Below are 19,124 nucleotides of genomic sequence, written 5' to 3'. Positions count from 1 at the left end.
TTAGATTTGGTATCATGTGAGAAACAGGGCTTCCTTTTTCCTCTTTCGGTGGCAAAACCAAAAACATCACAACTAGTTAATGTGAATGCTGAGCAGGAGGGATACCCTTGGAATGCAAATCGGGAATGGTCCCATCTGCCTGGCCAACAATGGCAATGCCCTAACCACTATTTTTGATTTTCTGTTGTCCTTTCCTGTCCATTTTCTGGGCATAACAGAGGCAAAGTGAAGAGTACTCTAATGTCAGGACTTTATCATTAGCAATGTGGCTTGAAACTTACTCCAATTTTAAACTAATAACCTTGGTTGCCAAATTATAAGTGCTGTTGATACTTAGAGTAAACTACAAGGACAAATTCCATCATAAAAAAATAACGTCTGGATCCATAGATTCTTGATATATCTAAGAGACAAATAACTTGTTCTTGAAAAACTTGTTAGATACAATTTTTTTCATATTGTGTTTTCTATCTGTCTACTAAGGCAAAACATTGCTTTCTTGATAAAGGGGATATGGTTCTGAATAAGCAAGTTTCTGGTAGATATATTTAAAGGTTTAACATTCCTTTCATTTAAAATATGCCAAGAATATTAAGTATGATGTATTATATTTCAAGTGTGATGAAAATGTTAGTTTCTCTAGGGTTAAGCACAGTTCTGTGCAAAGTAGGTGCTTAATAAAACTTTGTCTAGTCAAACTGAATTATTAGAAAGCTATTTAAATAATTCACACCAGAAATACACTGACTGAAAAAAGTAAAGAACTCTGTCCAATTAAATTTTATTTAGAAAGTAGTTTCAGAATAAAAGTGACTTCTCTCCTTAATTTATTCAGTATACTGAAGCATTATAGAAATAAGTTTGAGTAGAACTTTTCTTCTTCCTTTCCCTCTCAGACAGTGTGGTATGTGGGTATTCATCAAAAAGCTTAAAGTATGCTGGAACTAATTTTATAAATACCTTATACATTTGTTAATTCTTTATTTTACTAAAAGTTCTGATTCTCCTAGGGTTGTCCATGTCTATAACAAAATTACCCATCTCATCAAATTCTCCAGTGTGTTTAAGGTTGGAAAGGCATATTGAGGCAAATTTAATGCCTAGCTAAGAAATATGGGTTTTTATTCAGGATATTCTGAGAAATGATTGAAGGTTTTTGAGTAATCTGATTAACTCAATGCAATTCAATTCAATTAATACTGACTGAATGGAAAGGAAGGTCGAGGCCAAATTGTGGAGAGACTTAAGGCCAAGGAAATTTAAGTTTATTTTATTGATGAGGCAGCTAAGTAGCAAGAGCACTGGCCCCGAAGTCTGGAAGATCTGAGTTCAAATTTGAGCTCAGACACTTACTAGCTGTGTGATCCTGGACATGTCACTTAACCTTTAACTGCCTCAGTTTCCTCAGTTATAAAATAGGGATAATAATAGAACCTAGCTCTAAGGATTGTGAATTTGAAATGAGACAATATTTGTAAAGCACACAGCACAGTGCCTGGCACATATTGGGCACCTAACGAATGCTTGTTCCCTCTCCTCTCCTTATTTAATGAGGAGTCTTTGAAATGTTTTGAGTAAGGAGATTAAATAATTATGAAACAGGGGCAACTAGATGGCGCAGTGAATAGAGCACCAGCCCTGGATCCAGGAGTACCTGAGTTCAAATCCGGCCTCAGGCACTTAACACTTACTAAAAAAAAACCCCAAAAACCAAAAAACCCAAAACAACCAAATAATTATGAAACCAACTTTAGGGAGATGAATCTGGAAGCATTTTATAGGATGCTTCTAAGAGGAAAAGAGACTTAATCAGTAGACTAGTCAGGAGGCTATGGCAGTGTTATAGATGAGAAGCAATGAGAGCCCGGTAGCAGTAGGAATAGAGGGAAAATTGGCAAATAGAAGGTTTTAGCAACTGAATGAAAATGGTAAGAGGGACAGGGAATAGTCAAAGATGACTTCAAAATGGCAAATATGGATATGGGGAGAATGGTGGTGCTATTGATAATGAGATCTGAGGGGCAGCTAGGTGGCACAGTGGATAAAGCACCAACCCTGAAGTCAGGAGGACCTGAACTCAAATTCGGCCTCAGACTTGACATTTACTAGTTGTGTGACCCTGGGCAAGTCACTTAATCTCAACTGCCTCAAAAAAAAAAAGATAATAATGAGATCTGAAGGAGAAACAGTCTTGGGAGAAAATGATATTCTCAGTTTTAGATAGTTTGAGGTGTAAGAAGGGTATTTATATGGAGAGAACTACTGTGATGTCCTACTGAACGGATCATAGTAACATAAATCCAACGTATATTTCAAATGATACTAATTAAAATAATACTTATATAGTTGATTCTTATGCTAATAATATGATCTTCATATAATTCTTTATAGTAATAAATTTATTAAAGTAGGACTAAAGACATAACATATGGTACTTATAGTCTTCAGGTTACATTAATTAAAACTATTTGGGAAAAATGGCAGTGTGAGTTTAAAAAATTAATCACATCAGCTAAGGCAATGTTAACTTTCAAATATGTAAATACCATTTTCTATAAATAAATTATAAACAATAGAGCTTAAGATGCAGACAAACTATGAGTAGATAATAGTTATTTTATGGTTAACAAACTCATGATTAATTCTTCTGGATTTTTTAATGAACAATTTATAGTGACAATCTAATTTGCTCTCTCTAAAGTATGACTTTGATGCCCCATCATGATATGGAAGTAGCCTTGGGTTCTTAAAAACTTTATCTGCAGCACAAGTGCATGCCCCTCACCCCCCATCTCTCCTCCCACCCCCACCTCTCTCTCTCTCTGTGTCCTGTTAAGCAGGATAGTCCGTGAGTGTGGGCCTGCTAATATGTTATTGTCTGAAGTCCACCCTAGCTAATTTTGGAGAGGTTAATTACCAAAGAACATCCACCAAGTGTGGGTTTTTGGGCACAGTCACTCATGAAACTATCTGCTGTAGTATAGATCAGATGTGTCAAATAAGCAGCTAACAACCTACAACACTTCCAAGGGGGTTCTGAATCAGATTAAAATTTAATTGGGAAATATTTAACAAAATAAATAAAAACACAATAAAACATAATGTTAATGGTTTTTAAAAAATTCAATATGTAGCCCACAGGGATCCTTGTGTACAGTTTAATGCCCTCCATTTCTATTTGAGTTAGTTACCACTGGTGTAGAGGGACTGTAATTAAATACCTACACTGATGAAAACAAAGCTTTTCTGAAGCATGTCTAAGTAATGTAATTTACCAAGATAATTAAAAAATAAGATTTTGGATATTATTAGGTTCTATTAGGTTCTCAAGTTTTCTTTTGAACACTGTTATAAAAATAATTGTTTGATTCCTTCCTTTACTACTCTGTATACTGTGTCCTAGAGCAAAGAAGAAAACCTCTTGCTGACATGGCCTATGATTCTCTTTGTCATCTGAGCTTACGAGTCAAGTATCAGTAGAATTTTGTTTCCTAACACATGATGTTAGATGATAACTCTTTTTTTTGGGGGGGGGGGGCAGGGCGGGCAATAAGGGTTAAGTGACTTGCCCAAAGTCACACAGCTAGTAAGTGTCACGTGTCTGAGGCTGGATTTGAACTCAGGTCCTCCTGAATTCAGGACTGGTGCTTTATCCACTGTGCCACCTAGCTGCCCTCAGATGATAACTTTCAAGGGCAGGGAGACCAGTGAAAAAACACTGTAGAATTCTAAGTGAGACTACTCATTGTTTTTTTTTTTTCCTGGCTTACCTTTAGTTCTTTTAGAATCCTATCACCAGGGGCACATAACAGGTGTCATGATCTATGCATGAGCATATAAAAGGCCCAAAGTCTTCTGATTCTGACATCCTGAACTCTTCTTGCAGGGGAACTGGTCTTAATAATAATAATAATGTTAACCATAATGACAACTAATATATTACTGTAATATATTACTTTTATATTATTATATATAAAATAACTGACATTCACATAGTGCTTTAAATATTCTAAGATGCCTTATGTACATTATTTCATTTGAGCTTTGCAACTACCCTGTGAGATAGTAACTGCAGGTTTTACTATTCCCTGAAAATGAAAATGAGACTCAGAGAGTTTAAAAGAGCTGTCATCCAGCCAGTAAATGTCAGAAGTGTGGCTTGCACCCAGGTCTTCTCGACTCTGATGCTAGTTCTCTCTACCCTAAGCACACTGTCATTAAGAGTTATTTTGAGGGGCAGCTAGGTGGCACAGTGTATAAAGCACTGGCCCTAGATTCAGGAGGACCTGAGTTCAAATCAGACACTTGACACTTACTAGCTGTGTGACCCTGGGCAAGTCACTTAACCCTCACTGCCCCGCCAAAAAAAAAAGTTATTTTGAAATCATAACTTTGCTAGTTTGGTAAGTTAAGGAAAAATTGGCATTAATATGTGATTTAAAAAATTCATTTAGAATGTCTATCATATGAAATAATTTAAAATCCTATTATAATATTTGTTTGAATTATTTCCTTTAATAAGAGGATATAAAGAATTTTAGAAATCTAAATACTTTAGTATCCAACTTAATTCATTGACTATCACTGAACAATTATATTCCTACTTTTGCTAAAAAAGCATAACACCTCACTGTGAAGCAGGAGTGAGCTTTTTGATTGCTAATGGCATATTAAGAAACTGGTGTGATGGCTATGTCTACCAGATTATATTGATTCATTCTACTTTTGTCTAGTGTACTATAAAAGGACAAAAACTGTGAAATTAATGAAATCTGGCTTCAGAGATCTCCATGAGAATAAATTTTCTACCTTTAAGGAACTATTTTTTTGTCTCCCAATTTGCTGTTAATCTTATTAGTAAGGTACTCCTACTTTTGTCCTGTTTGCTCCATTAATTAACTTTAAAAGTATATTGAGGTGGGCAGTTAGGTGGTGCAGTGGATAGAGCACCGGCCCTGGATTCAGGAGGACCTGAGTTCAAATCCAGCTCCAGATACTTAACAATTACTAGCTGTGTGACCCTAGGCAAGTCACTCAACCCCAATTGCCTCACAAAAAGAAGTATATTGAGGGGCAGCTAGGTGGAGCAGTGGATAAAGCACTGGCCCTGGATTCAGGAGGATCTAAGTTCAAATCTGACCTCAGACACTTGACACTTACTAGCTGTGTGACCCTGGGCAAGTCACTTAACCCTCACTTCCTTGCCAAACAAACCACAAAAGTATATTGAGCGTTTGTATGGCAGAATGGAGCAGAGAGAGTCAGCCTTATATTCGGGAAGATGTGGGGTCAGGTTCTGCTTTGGACCCATCCTGGCTGTGGAACCCTTATGCTAGTTACTATTCTCTTAATGCCTTAGGCAACACTCTAACACAATAAAGAGCAGAACATCTGTACCGGTTGGGGGAGTTTCTATATGGAGTTAACTGCAGCAATGAAATCACAGATCTGGATAAATAAAGGATATAATAAAAATGAAATTTAAAAACATAACGACTGATTTACCAAAGAGTTGAGGAGGTGATGAAACACCATCAGAATAGGCTATGTATTTCCATTTGTCAATTCTCAGCATGTAGGTGGAAGCATTCACATTGCAGCCGTGGAATTCACTCAGAATCCAGGGAGGGTGTGGCCTTGTGGACTGAGAATTATTATTGACTGCTTCTGATGATAATGGAATCAAAGAATATCCACTCAGGTTCTTATGGAGAGGAACTCCAGCGATATCTAGACATCAAAAATATAACAACAGTTTTTCAATAAAGCTAAAGATGCCCACAATATTATTTGCATTTTTCCCCATTTTTCAAGGGATGGTTATTATAATCTTGTTTCTGATATTGAGCACAGAGGGGGCTTAGTCATATGAAACAAGCATAAAGAATTTTCCAGTTAATATTTTTTAGCATGACAGAGTAAGAAATCAATTTACAAATTGATTCAAATTGTATTTAAAAAGTCTGTAAAGTCAGTTGGTTAAAACTTGAAATGCATTTTTTTCCCACCAGAATAAAGGAGTTAGGTTTCTAAGCCAGACCAAAAAAAACCCCCATGAACCCATACATGCACCTAGACTATTTTTCATTTGGAATGAAAAATAGAAAATAGCAATATTCAAAAAACTTTCTAAATATTGTTTTCCCAGCTATAAAATGAGAATACTACTGTTTGCATTTCATATCTCACAGTGTTGTTGAGAATGTATATATACTGCCATAATGTCTCCTTAATTCCCAACTGCTGGTTATATATCTCCACATGGATGGCCCATAGGCATTCCAAACTCAACCTGTCCAAAACAGAACTCATTATGCTCCCCACTTGAACCCAATCCTCATTATAACTTCCTTATTTTTGCTGAGGACACCAGTTGTGTTGTCATACAACCTATATTCTTTTTTTTCCCCTTGAGGCAACGAGGGTTAAGTGACTTGCCCAGGGTCACACAGCTAGTAAGTGTCAAGTGTCTGAGGTAGAATTTGAACACAGGTCCTCCTGAATCCAAGGCTGGTGCTTTATTTACTGCGCCACCTAGCTGCCCCCCACACAACCTATATTCTTCTAGCTCATAACCTCAGTGTTGTACATATATCATTGCATTTGATTCTCACAACAACCCTCTGAGGTAGGTTTTATTATCATCATCCTCATTTTATAGTAACCTCTCCTATTTTGATTGCTGAAAGGGGCAAAAAAGAACATTTGTCTAAGGGACATTGATAAAATCAGCTTTGGAGTAAACAGTCTTGATTAAAATGTTATAGAAAGTTATAAGACTGTTCTGAGGACCTGAGGGAAAACTGCATCTCAGATAAATGTACTAAGAGGCCTCATTCGAAGGCAGAGCACAGATTGGGTTGCAGATGGCTGTGGAGCACTGTGGTCTATCAGATCATTTGCATGTGACTGTCTTTAGAGTGGTAAAAGATACAGTTGATAAACTATATGTAAATAACTGTTTGGGAGCAATAGGAAGATTTTATAAGGACTGGCTGAAAAGGTGAGATTTTTGAATTTTACATTAAAAATTTGAGATGGGTCACTGCCCATGAGGCCTTGATTTTAGAAATCAGAAACCTGAGACAGGAGGGCTAAGAGACGATCAGGTGAAGAGAGGCAGGAGAAAAAGAAAGCACAGGAGAAATTCAGGCAGAAGTCACAGTAGACAAGAAGAACTGCTCTCAGAAGAGAGACTATAGATCCTGTTGTTGTTTTTTGTTTTAGAGGAGGACCAATGACTTCAGGAAGGTGATATCTTGACTTGGAAGTGAACTGGATTTAAGTGAGGCAGGGCTGTGCAAAGTCACTGGGCTCATTCTCTCCTCCAGAGCCATCTGGGTCCAGTGGCAAGACATAGATCAGGATGACTGGAGATGGTCCTGGATGCAGTGGGAGACCTTGCCCTTTTTTAAGCCAAGGTCTTTACCAGGTCTCAGTTTGTCTGAGGCAACACCCATTCATAGCATTTGATTGAAACTGACAGGGTGCTCTGCAACTGTGTTACTGGGAATCATGTTGATTGGATGAGAGGCATGGCTTTTCTGAGTTGACTGGCTGGATAAAGACACAATTGCCTTCTACTGTCATCTACAGCCTGAGGAAAGGAGGCTCTGAGATTTTCCCATATTGCCCGTTACTACCTTTCTGGTATGAGAGGGGGAAAGACAGGTTTTGCATCTGCTTTGCTGTGAGAAGAGGTGTAGCTTTGTGGAGAGCCTATATGGGGAAAATAGAATTCCTTACTAACATAAGAGCTGGCTGGTGAAAGGCTTCATGGTCCTATCATTGTCTGTAGCTTGAGAGGGGAAAACTCCTCAGAGACCTGAGCAGATCTGAGGAGTCTGAAAGTTTTCTGGTTTAAGGGAAATGCATGTCACTGAAAAAGCATAACATTTTCTCAGAATGCTTCCAAGGGTACCTGTGTGTTAAAAGAACTCATCCACTGAGCTGCCTGAGAGTAGAAGAAAAGTAGCTTTGCTTTTGCCTAGCAAGAGATAACATGGTAGAAACTGAAGGCTTGCTGTTGAGTCGTGAGAGGTCCTCGGCATACAGATTTTATTACTTTTATGTCTCCCTACGAAGTTTCTGTGTGTATTCATTTAACTCTATGGACATTATGTCCATTAGTGTGAGAGTGTGACCTAGGTTTATGAGTGGATTATGCCTGTTTTTACCTTCTAGAGTGTAAGTGCTATGATTATTTTTGTTTTTGACATCAGAAGTGTGAACTGAAGTCCATCTCCAGGACCTAGAAAACAAGTGTTACCTGTAGCCACACGTTCATGGCCAATGTCACCCTGTTCTCTAGGGAAAACTCATGGCAACATGAGTTTAGGTTGGAGATAAGTGAGGCAACTCTAGGGTCGGGGTGTGTGCAGTCAGTAGATAAATTGCTTATTTAGTACCTACTATGTGCCAGGCACTGTGTTAAGACTTGGAGATGAAAAAGTCTCTGCTCCCAAGGAACTCACAATCTAATGGGGCAACAACATGCCAACAATTTATATATTTCTATAGCATTAAATTCTATAGCATTGGCTAACACACACACCCAACTGGGTGGAGTAATCTATTTAATCTGGGCAGTAAATGAGCCTAACACTCCTCAAAATTGGCTCAAAGACCTCAATCTCATTATAATTGGCTCAAGGATGGAATAATGGACACACTCAATTGGGTAGAGTAAGCTCTATAACTCTGCAGGAAAATAGGAGGGGAAGGGGATAAAGAGAGAGGGGCAAAAAAAGGAAGGGCAGAATGGGGGAGAGGACAGACAGAGGCAAATCCCTTTTGAAGCGTGATAGGATAAAAGAAGATGGATAATAGAATAAATATCATGGGAAAGGGAACAGGATGGAAGGGAAACAGTTAACAATAGTAATCATGAAAAAGAGAAAAGGGGGGAAAATTGTACAAAAAAATATTTATAGCAACTCTTGGTGGAGGCTAAGAATTGAGAATTGAAGGAATGTCCATCAATTGAGGAATGATGGAAAAAGCTGTGTTATATGATTGTAGTGGAATGGACTTGTGCTACAGGAAATGACAAACAGGATGATCCCCAAAAACCTTGAAAGACTAATGAACATTGATGTATGGTGAAGTGAGCAGAGCTGAGAGGACACTGTGCGAAGTGACAGCAGTATTATTCAAGGAGCAATTGTGAATGACAACTACTCTCAGCAGTGCAATGAGCCAAGACAATCCCAAGGAACTAATGAGGAAGCTTACTATGCACTGCTATAGAAAGAACTGATAAAAAGAACACTTGTGGATTGTACATATATAACCTGATTTCAATCTTGTGGAGGGGAGAGGAAAGGGAGGGAGGAAAATTTGAAACTCTAAATCTTATGAAAATGAATGTTGAAAACTACCCTTATATGTAAATGGAAAATAAAATAAATAAATACAAAAAAAAATTCTATAGCATTACCTCCTTGGAATTATACTCTATTTTAAGTGCGTTGTTTTTATGGAAATTAGTTTTTTTATTCAATTTTTCCAGTAATTATGTCATTGAACTCAACTCCATATTATATCATCAAGGAGAAAACATTTACCTTAGTAGTAGGGCAATAACTGCATAACAGTTAACAATAACAAATTTAAAACAGTGGGGAAAGGTTAAAAATTATGACAACAGAAACATAATGATGTTATTTTTAAAACAGGAAGTATAGCTTCTTGACCTAGGTAAGATAATATTGGCAAATATTTTCCTGGTTGTAGCAGTAAACTCATTCTATCTGTTTACTAAAGAGTGTCTAGAGAAAGAGACATAAAGAGGATAAAGGACTAGCCTGGAAATTAGAGACTTGTATTCAAGTCCTATCTCCTGTATATCACAACTGTGTGCCCACTGGAAAGTCACTTAACCTTTGAGTGTCTCCAGGCTATTCTCTAAGACTATAAATTACAGATAAATTGATGATCTATATCAGTATAGTAAACTTTCATACCAGGATTTTCCCACACTGATGAAAGACATGAAAGATAGATAATTTTTACCACCCCCTTATTCATCTTAGTAATTTTACTTTAGATCATTAGTTTTGACTCAACAAAATTTAGGATATGGCAGCTAACACTAGTCCAGGCCGGAGATATTTGACAAAGAGAATTTTAAAGATTTAAATTACTTGTAATTGATCACATTTTTATGATTAACTGCATTGACTTTGTATAATCATACTTCCGTAATGCAAAATCAATTGGATTTCTTATGGAGGACTCATGAAATGAATCAAGAGTCTCTAGGATAAGAAATTGATCAATAGTGTCAAGTGCTGTGGAGAGGTCAAGGATGAGGACTGAGAGGAGGACACTGGATTCAATTAATCAAGAGAATGCTGGTGACTTTTCAGAGAGTGCCTCAGTGACTTTAATCCAGACATTTAGAAAATTATATTGTTTGATATATGTAACTACAGTGAGACTTGCATTGTAGGTTTCTATGTCTACTTGCTTCATTCAAGGTGATACGGATAGAGATCCACACATTACTCATCCCACTGCCACAGAATGTAGCATCATTTTTCCCTAATATTCTGTATTTGAAAGGAAAGCATACAGACTTTTGGAGGCTTCATCATTTTTTATTTTTTTTTACAGCTAGCTGCAATGGGAAGTCTTCTTTCTATTTTCCTTTTTACCCAGCTTCCTCTCTTTGTTCACTAAAACCTAATCCTTGCAGTCAAAGATAAAGGCCATTTGGAACTGTCCAAAAGTGGAATGAGTATGCCTGAGACATAGTGGTACACTTCGCTAATAAGTTTTCAAATAGAAAATGTGATTACTTTTGGTGGATGCTGTGGAAGGGATTTCTGTTAAGTTATTTGTTGGATTCAATGACTTTTTTAGTTCTGTCTCAAATCTGAGATTCTGTGATTCACAGGATAAGAAATTATGGAGGAGCTGTAATCTGTATCAGTGGAGTGACTGGAAATTCTAATGAAATCAAAAAAGAATTTATATAATCCTCTGAAATATCTTTAATGGAAACTGACTTACATAACCATAGGTGGCCAGAATTTCATCTTACTATTTTCATTATCTTTTGTGAGAATACCTTATGTAACACATACTCTTGTTTATAGCTTCTAATGGTACTAGGAAAGAAAGAGGTATAGACATGAGACTCTTCTAATTTAAAACAGAAGTCAGAAAAAAATAAATTAAAAAAAAGATCACATGTGGAAGCTTTCCAGTTAGAAGAGTATTTGATGGAGATATCACCAAACAATGACTAAGAAAATATAGAACTGAAGGATTTAAAAAATGAACACTGGGGCAGCTAGATGGCGCAGTGGTTAAAGCACCGGCCCTGGATTCAGGAGTACCTGAGTTCAAATCCGGCCTCAGACACTTGACACTTACTAGCTGTGTGACCCTGGGCAAGTCACTTAACTCCCATTGCCTGCAAAAAAAAAAAAAAAAAAAAAAGAACACTAAAGGACATACATGAAAAAAATTTAAAACACTCAAAAATGATTTGAAGGCAGGAGAAAAAATAAAGCGTAAGGATTAAAACATTTTTTAAAGGAGTAAAAACCACTAGAAAATTCAGAAGTTTTACATTAGACTCTATATTCCTTGAGAAACGAATTCAGAAGGCAAAAGACCTATTTTAATTTTTTAAAAATCATCAAGTATTTATTAAGTATTTACTATGAGCCGGGCATTATGTTATATTAACAGTTAAGTTTTAAAATATCATCTTTTGCACTGAGGAAGAATTTTGAAAGACAGTATGGTATAGTGAGAGCCACTCAGGAAGACTTCAGTTCAATTTCTAGTAAGCCCCTTAATCTTTCAATGCTCTAGGCAACTCTCTAAGACTAAAAATTGCAGGGAAGATGAAAAAGGGAATTTTTCTCACCTGGAATTTCCCTTTGCCGATGAAAAAAAAAAAGGTACCACTCCTATCCTTAAATCTCTAACTAATATCCTTTATATTCAAGGATGATATATACATTTTATTATTATTATTATCTCCAAATTACTAAATGCTCCTTTCTGAATGTTGCTGTTCTAGATTTAGGAATATATTTTAAGTGTAGGGAGCCAGTCCAGTAAACAAATTATGGAGAAGCATCTGAAGCAAGGGTTCTTAACTTTTTTTGTCTTATGGACTCCTTTGGCAGTTTGCTGACACCTATGCATATACTGGATTTCAAAGAAAAACAATTACACTGAAATACAGTTATCAAGATGTTAAAAAGCAAGTACATGGACCTTAGATGAAGAACTCCTTTTTAACAATTAAACATTTTAATTTATTTTGAGTTCCAAATTCCATCCTTCCCTCCCTTCCTACTTACCCTTCCCCACCTCCCTGAGGCAGTTAGCAAACAAATATAGGTTATGCATGTGCAATTATAGAAAACATTTCCACATTAGTAATTTTGTATAAGAAGACTCGAATAAAAGAAAAAAATGAAAGAAAATAAAAAATAGCATGCTTCAGTCTGTGTTCAATTAATATACTTTTTTTTGGGGAGGTGAATAGTATACTTCATAATTAGTCCTTCAGGACTGTCTTGGATCACTGTATTTCCGAGAATAGCTAAGTCATTCCCAGTTCTAGATGAAGAACTCTCTCTCTTTTTTTATTTTTTTGGCAGGGCAATGAGGATTAAGTGACTTGCCCAGGGTCACACAGGTAGTAAGTGTCAAGGGTCTGAGGCCAGATTTGAACTCAGGTCCTCCTGAATCCAGGGCCGGGGCTTTATCCACTGCGCCATCTAGCTGCCTCCCTAAACTCTTAATCTAAGGGATTTGTAAAGAAAGTTGATAGGCTCCTTCAGTAGAATGTAATCTCCCAGAGGGCAGGGACTGTCTTTTGTATCTTCACTTCTCATGCCCTGAATAGTGTCTGGCACATAGCAGCTGCTTAATAAATATTAATTGTTACTGATAGACTCATGACAGAGAAAAAAAGACAACTTAAACAAAAAGCAGTATGATAGGATAGCAGATGCAAGGCCAGTGAGAAAGGTGAAGCAGTTCAGAAAGAAGAATATATATGAGGGGGTAGACAGTGGAGATGAGATGAAAGATAAGACTGCATGGTGGCATTTGTGGGTTATAGAGATTCATTTCATCATTTTATAATTCCCTCTCTCTCTTGGACTATTGGAATCATCTCCTAATCATCTCTTGGTCTCACTGCCTTCAGTCTCTCTCCTCCAATCCCTTCCACACAGCTGCCAAAGTGATATCATTAAAGCAGAGGTCTGACCATGTCACTATCTTACTCAAGAAGCTCTAGTGGCTCCTTCTTGCTATTAGGATCAAAGGCAAACTCCTGTCAGGCATTTAAAACACTTATGGCAGAATGTAGGGCTGAGGCCTCAAATGGACTAGAAGAACATTTAAGAATTAATGTCCTCCTATCAGATTGGCTAAAATGACAAAAAAGGAAAATAATAAATATTGGAGAAGCTGTGGGAAAATTGGAACACTAATGCATTGTTGGTGGAGCTGTGAACTGATCCAACCATTCTGGAGAGCAATTTGGAATTATGCCCAAAGGGTGATAAAGCTGTGCATACCCTTTGACCCAGCAATACCACTTCTGGGTCTTTTTCCCAAAGAGATCATGGAAAGGGGAGAGGGACCCACATGTACAAAAATATTTATAGCTGCTCTTTACGTGGTGGCAAGGAATTGGAAATTGAGGGGGTGCCCATCAATTGGGGAATGGCTGGACAAGTTGTGGTATATGAATACAATGGAATACTATTGTGCTGTAAGAAATGATGAGCAGGAGGAGTTCAGGGAAACCTGGAGGGTCTTGCGTGAGCTGATGATGAGTGAGATGAGCAGAACCAGAAGAACATTGTACACAGTATCATCAACATTGTGTGTTGATCTACTGTGATGGACTATATTCTTCTCACCAATGCAATGGTACAGAAGAGTTCCAGGGAACTCATGATGGAAGAGGATCTCCAAATCCAAGAAAAAAAAAAAAGAACTGCGGAGTATAGATGCTGAATGTACCATACTATTTCTTTTGTTTTTGGTGCTGTTGTTTTTTTCTATTTTGAGGTTTTTCATCAGTGCTCTGATTTTTTCTCTTATAACATGACTAATGCAGAAATAGGGTTAATGTGCCCCTGAAATCACCTTGTTTTACTTTGTATTTTAATACCCGCTTCTATGGGTATGTATTGTTCCCCCAATGGAATGTGAGCTCCCTGAGGACAGAGGCTCTCATTTTGTCTTTGTACATCTAGAATCTAGGACAGCACCTAGAACATAGGAGGCTATTAATAAATGCTTATTGACCAACTGATAATCCTATGACTCATGAATATTTTAAAGGAAGAGGGATTAATTGTAGGGAGTGAGGAGCAGAAGGATACGTTTTACTTTTTATAAATTTGAGTCATAAATGACTTACTCAAAGCTATTGGCAAGCCAGCAAGAGCTGTCTTGGTACACAGTTTTATCACGTCATCTTGCTTCACAATAGTATTAAAAAAAAAGTTCGTACTTCAGATAGAATCACATAACTTACCTAGCAGAGTGGGGTAAAGATCTACAAGAGAGACCATATCTGGGACATGGAGGTTTGCTTTAATGCCAGGCCCCATCATCAGAAGAGGAATGTGAGAACTTGCTTCATACATGCTCATTTTATAGAACTGGCGATGGTCCATGGCCAACTCACCGTGGTCGGAGGTGAATATTACAACTGTCTTCTGAAGAAGCTTTAATTGGTAAAGAGTCAAAATAATCTCACCTATTGAGAAAAGGAGCAAACTATTATATCTAAAAAAAGGTAAGTGGTTATTTCTCTCTACACACACACACGCGCACACACACATGTATATATTCAAATACTCAAATGGATTTTTTTTTTTGGCAGGGCAATGAGAGTTAAGTGACTTATCTAGGGTCACACAGCTAGTAAATATGTCACATGTCTGAGGCTGGATTTGAACTCAGGTCCTCCTGAATCTGGGGCCGGTGCTTTATCCACTGTGCCACCTAGCTGCCCCTCAAATAGATTTTTGATCATCTTTGCTTTGGACCTTTCCCTGAATGATACACACTGCAACCCCTCCGTGCCTGACAATCCTGTGGCCCTCTTGTCTCTGTTGGACCAGAAGTTCATCACAAGGGGTTCACCCAATGTGTTGGAGACCTTCCTTGCTTTCCCTCTCTGTTGTAAGGGTACCAGTGGAGCACTCTGGCTATCTCCCTGTTGTCTTTCACCTCTAACATGTCACCAGCCCATCTTCTCTTTCTATGATACAACCCTTTGATGATATGTTTTACTCCAGTTCTTCAGAGCTTATTAACTTCATTGGTTATATGCCATAGCCTGCTTCCGTCCATCATATGTACTGTGTGAGGGTTGAAGATCCAAACGTGGATGTGAAAGACAGTCCTGGGCCTCATGGGACTTTCCTCATTACTTAGTCTTATGTGCATGATCAGACCAAACTTTTTTGAGTGGATACGGAGCTATGTACCAAGAATCCTATGGGTAAAGATTACTCTATCTATTCTTGCCTTGTATAATTTTGCAGCAAAATTGTGAATATATTGGTTTATATTGTTTTAATTAAATTATGTCATAGCCAACCACCAGAAAGCTGTGAAAGCCTGCAGTAACATCACTATCAGTACCTATTTATAACATTATTCATGTAAAATAAATGATGTAATAATGTTTGCACAAAATGATTAGGGGTATCAGGCAGAATACCCCTATACATAATTGGCAGCAGCTCCACAGCTGAGAGATATTGACCGGGTTTACCACTGCCAATGCAAAAACTGCATATGGTAACAGGATGCATTAAAAAAAAAGTGATTTGACTGCCTTTGTCACAAGGGATTGCAGTGTTGAAGGAAGGCTACTCTATTTAGCCATAACTAAAATCTTTTTGAAACAGTCTAAGGTATAAGGAAGAATTCTGGACTTCACTTTCTTTCTAAGATGCTTAACTGGTGTGTGACCTTGGGTCAATCATTTCTCTTCTTCTGAGAGATGGTTCAGATTTGGATCAGTAGAGTGAATTTCTATACCAATGAAATTACAAGTCCTCAATGTGTTATCTTAATTTTATCAATATATTGCTCTCAAAATAATTCTTATTGTAAAATGCTAGTTTAGAAATGAAACTACAAGCTCCCAGATTTTGCTGATATTGTAATTACTGGCCAAAACCTCCTGCCCCTTCCTGTCACCTCGTGTGAAAGGACTAGAATTCGCTGTCTTCATGGCCTGAGAATGTGACTACAGATTAATTGTAAACTGCAAAGAAAACACTTTCCTGATGTTACCATTGGAAGGCTGCTTCAATTTTGAGCTGGCCTTGAACCAGGATGAACAGAGGAAATCTGTTCCAGCCACAGGTCAGCCTTGGTTGCTAGAATCCTAGGTAAACAGGAATGGTTCTGGAGTCATCTGGATGTTAGAGTTGGACAAAGGGCAGTCCAGGTTTTTAGGACTGAATCTATATCTTAGAACTAAAGCTGTCTTTGAAATACTCTGCAATTTGCCTACCCACGTTTGGCTAATGCCCAAAAGTCAGCCTTCTCATCAAAAATTTTTGTCTTAAGCAGATGGTAGCCTTCTTTGATCCATCCTTGATGTTGCAATAAACCGAATTATCTTCCAAGTTATTTTATCAACTGATAACTGAGATATACAAAGGTTTATTCCAAAACTAATAGCGTGTCTTTCACTCTTTATGTGCATCACGTACGCTGTCTCTAAGCAACTATTGTATGAAAATCCTTGAGTAATTTTCTACAAGTCTCTCAACCAGCCTGAATCACAGTCAGTAAGAAAAACAACATTCTTCTTCTTCTCTGTGTAATTGCTTATTAATTATACCACCTACCAAGCATGGCATCTGTCTCAGCACACATAGCATAATAAAATGCTCTAATATCTCTAATTTCTTTCTCTGTAAACTGCCCAGTGCAGTTTTTGGTGTAGGAAGAATAATAATCTACAGGGTGCATTTCTGAAAGAGGAGACCATTTCGGAATTTTGATAGCTTTATAAAATACCTAAAAAATAGAGAGGAAATTCAGTTATATAAAGATAATCATATATATTCTCACATATTATGAATGCCAACCTATGGTTTCTTTCTTTTTTTCTTTCTTTTTCAACCTACAGTTTCTAATTAAGGATGGCAAGGAAAGACTGGCCACAAATTATTTAAAACAAATATTTAATCAATTAAGTATGGAAATTATGTACCAATTCATTTATTTGACATTTAAGTTATTTTATATTTGTACATGTAGAATAAGACATTTCTGAAAATTCTTTTAAAAACTGTATAGCCAAATTGAAATTACTATGATGACATGACTAACAGAGGAACTCTAAGTAGTACAAGAAAGGAAAACCAACATTTCAGTATGGTGGTCAGACTAGTGTAAGCCTTAAAAACCAACACCAAGAAGTAAAGAATTTGATGTCAGCTCTTCTCCTTTCTCTTCCTGATAGCTCAATGGCAGAAGTATATAGAATTCAGGGAGATAGCCAAATGTTTATTTAAATAATAGTCATGGTTCACATTTCTATTGGGTTTTAAGGTTTGCGAAGCATTTTCCTTACAACAATCCTGTAAGGTAGGGTAGTGTAGGTGTTATTATTCTACTTTACAGAAAAGGAAACTGAGGCTCTGAGGAGTGTTAACTGACTTGCCCATGGTTATCCAACTACAGTCTATAGCAGGATTCAAAACCAGGTCTCTTGATTTTGAGTCCAGTATTCTTTTCCAATACACTATGTTGCTTATAAAACAAATGTCTTTTTATTTTGTATATAGACATGCTTCCAGCTTTAGCAGACATTTAATTACAGCACAATACCTTTAATGTAAGGATCATATGAAAGGATCTCTAGGACAGTATTTTGTCAACTATAAAGCACTATATAAATATAAAATTATTATTGTCATGAAATATATTGTAAAGTGACTTGCAAAGAAGTTCAGAGATAAGCTTACTGATTTCTTACATATATTTAACTCATTTCATCAGGACAGCTTTCACTTTTTGCAAGAAGACACCATTGTTTTCCTCACAGTAAGAGTGAGACAGAATACAGCATGGTGGATAGAAGCTGGCCTCAGAGTCAGGAAGCCCTACATTTATAATATACAATATGACCTATGATATGATTATGGCTATAAAGTACCATAATCTCTCAGTACTCTAAGCAATCCTCTAAGACCAGAAGTTTCAGAGAAGGTGCTGTCTTGCACTGATAGAGGGAGTTTCCTTTTCTGGGAATTCCCTATAACAATTAAATAACAGGTACAGTCCATATCCTTATAGATAAAATGACCTTATGGTAATGCTTTACAATAGCTCACATTAATATGTTTAAGGTTTAGAAAAGCTTGTCTCGTAATAATCCTGTGAGGTGTGTTGAGCACCTCATACATAATCTGATCCCCACTTTATGGATGAAGGAGCCAACACTCTGGGAGAGTGACTTGCCCAAGGTCACACAGAACTGGGACTTGAACCCTAGATCTTCCGATTCCAAGACCACCAGTGTTTCTACTACCAGCATTAGCTATGAGAACACATACACATATATCAGACACAAGGCAACAAATTGAGTTTAAAGATGAGTTATATTCATTTTTGCAAAGCTGCCTCCTTAGCCATTATATCCTTTTATTATGAAGCTTTGAATTAGAACATTCATTTTTCATACCTCCTCTTACCTTGGATGAAAGGAGAAAGAAAGTGGAATTCTAAATAAAACACATGAAGGTATACTCACTTTTTCAAGCCAATAAAGAGAGGTCTGGAATGTGGAGGATCCAAAGTTTTCCCCTGTTTCTGGTGATGGATAAGGATGTGGTAAATTCAATCCCAAATAAAGAACAAATGGTTGAGTAAAGTTGATTGCTTCTTTTCTTAACCAGTTTGTTGCTTTATCTGTATTCTGCCAGTCTTCTTCCATTATTCTTGCTTTTCTCTTATCAGGGATAAGATTAACCACAGGCCTGCCCTCCTGACGAAGCAAGAAATGAACATCTCTCGTCCATGCTTCCACACGATTGCTGAGGAGACAAATGCAATTTTCCTATATTTTACTTTAAAACTCTGACACATACACT

At 37.1% G+C, this 19,124-nt stretch overlaps 1 protein-coding gene across 3 annotated transcripts in view; it reads right to left on the bottom strand.

The window, feature by feature from the left end:
* Positions 1 to 19,124, bottom strand: part of ARSK (arylsulfatase family member K) — a 48,687-nt gene that overhangs the window by 2,146 nt on the left and 27,417 nt on the right. For 2 of the 3 annotated variants that reach the window (XM_043978740.1, XM_043978742.1), the window contains exons 4-7: positions 18,785 to 19,067; positions 16,872 to 17,043; positions 14,531 to 14,755; positions 5,506 to 5,730 (exon numbers count right to left, since the gene is read on the bottom strand). In XM_043978740.1, coding sequence (XP_043834675.1) covers positions 5,506 to 5,730; positions 14,531 to 14,755; positions 16,872 to 17,043; positions 18,785 to 19,067 — 905 coding nt within the window. The remainder of the gene's footprint in view (positions 1 to 5,505; positions 5,731 to 14,530; positions 14,756 to 16,871; positions 17,044 to 18,784; positions 19,068 to 19,124) is intronic. The other variant, XM_043978741.1, reaches the window with a different exon arrangement.

This window comes from Dromiciops gliroides, chromosome 1 (genome assembly GCF_019393635.1).
Source record: "Dromiciops gliroides isolate mDroGli1 chromosome 1, mDroGli1.pri, whole genome shotgun sequence".
NCBI classification, from domain to species: domain Eukaryota; kingdom Metazoa; phylum Chordata; class Mammalia; order Microbiotheria; family Microbiotheriidae; genus Dromiciops; species Dromiciops gliroides.
This window is presented reverse-complemented; position numbering and strand designations above follow the sequence as displayed.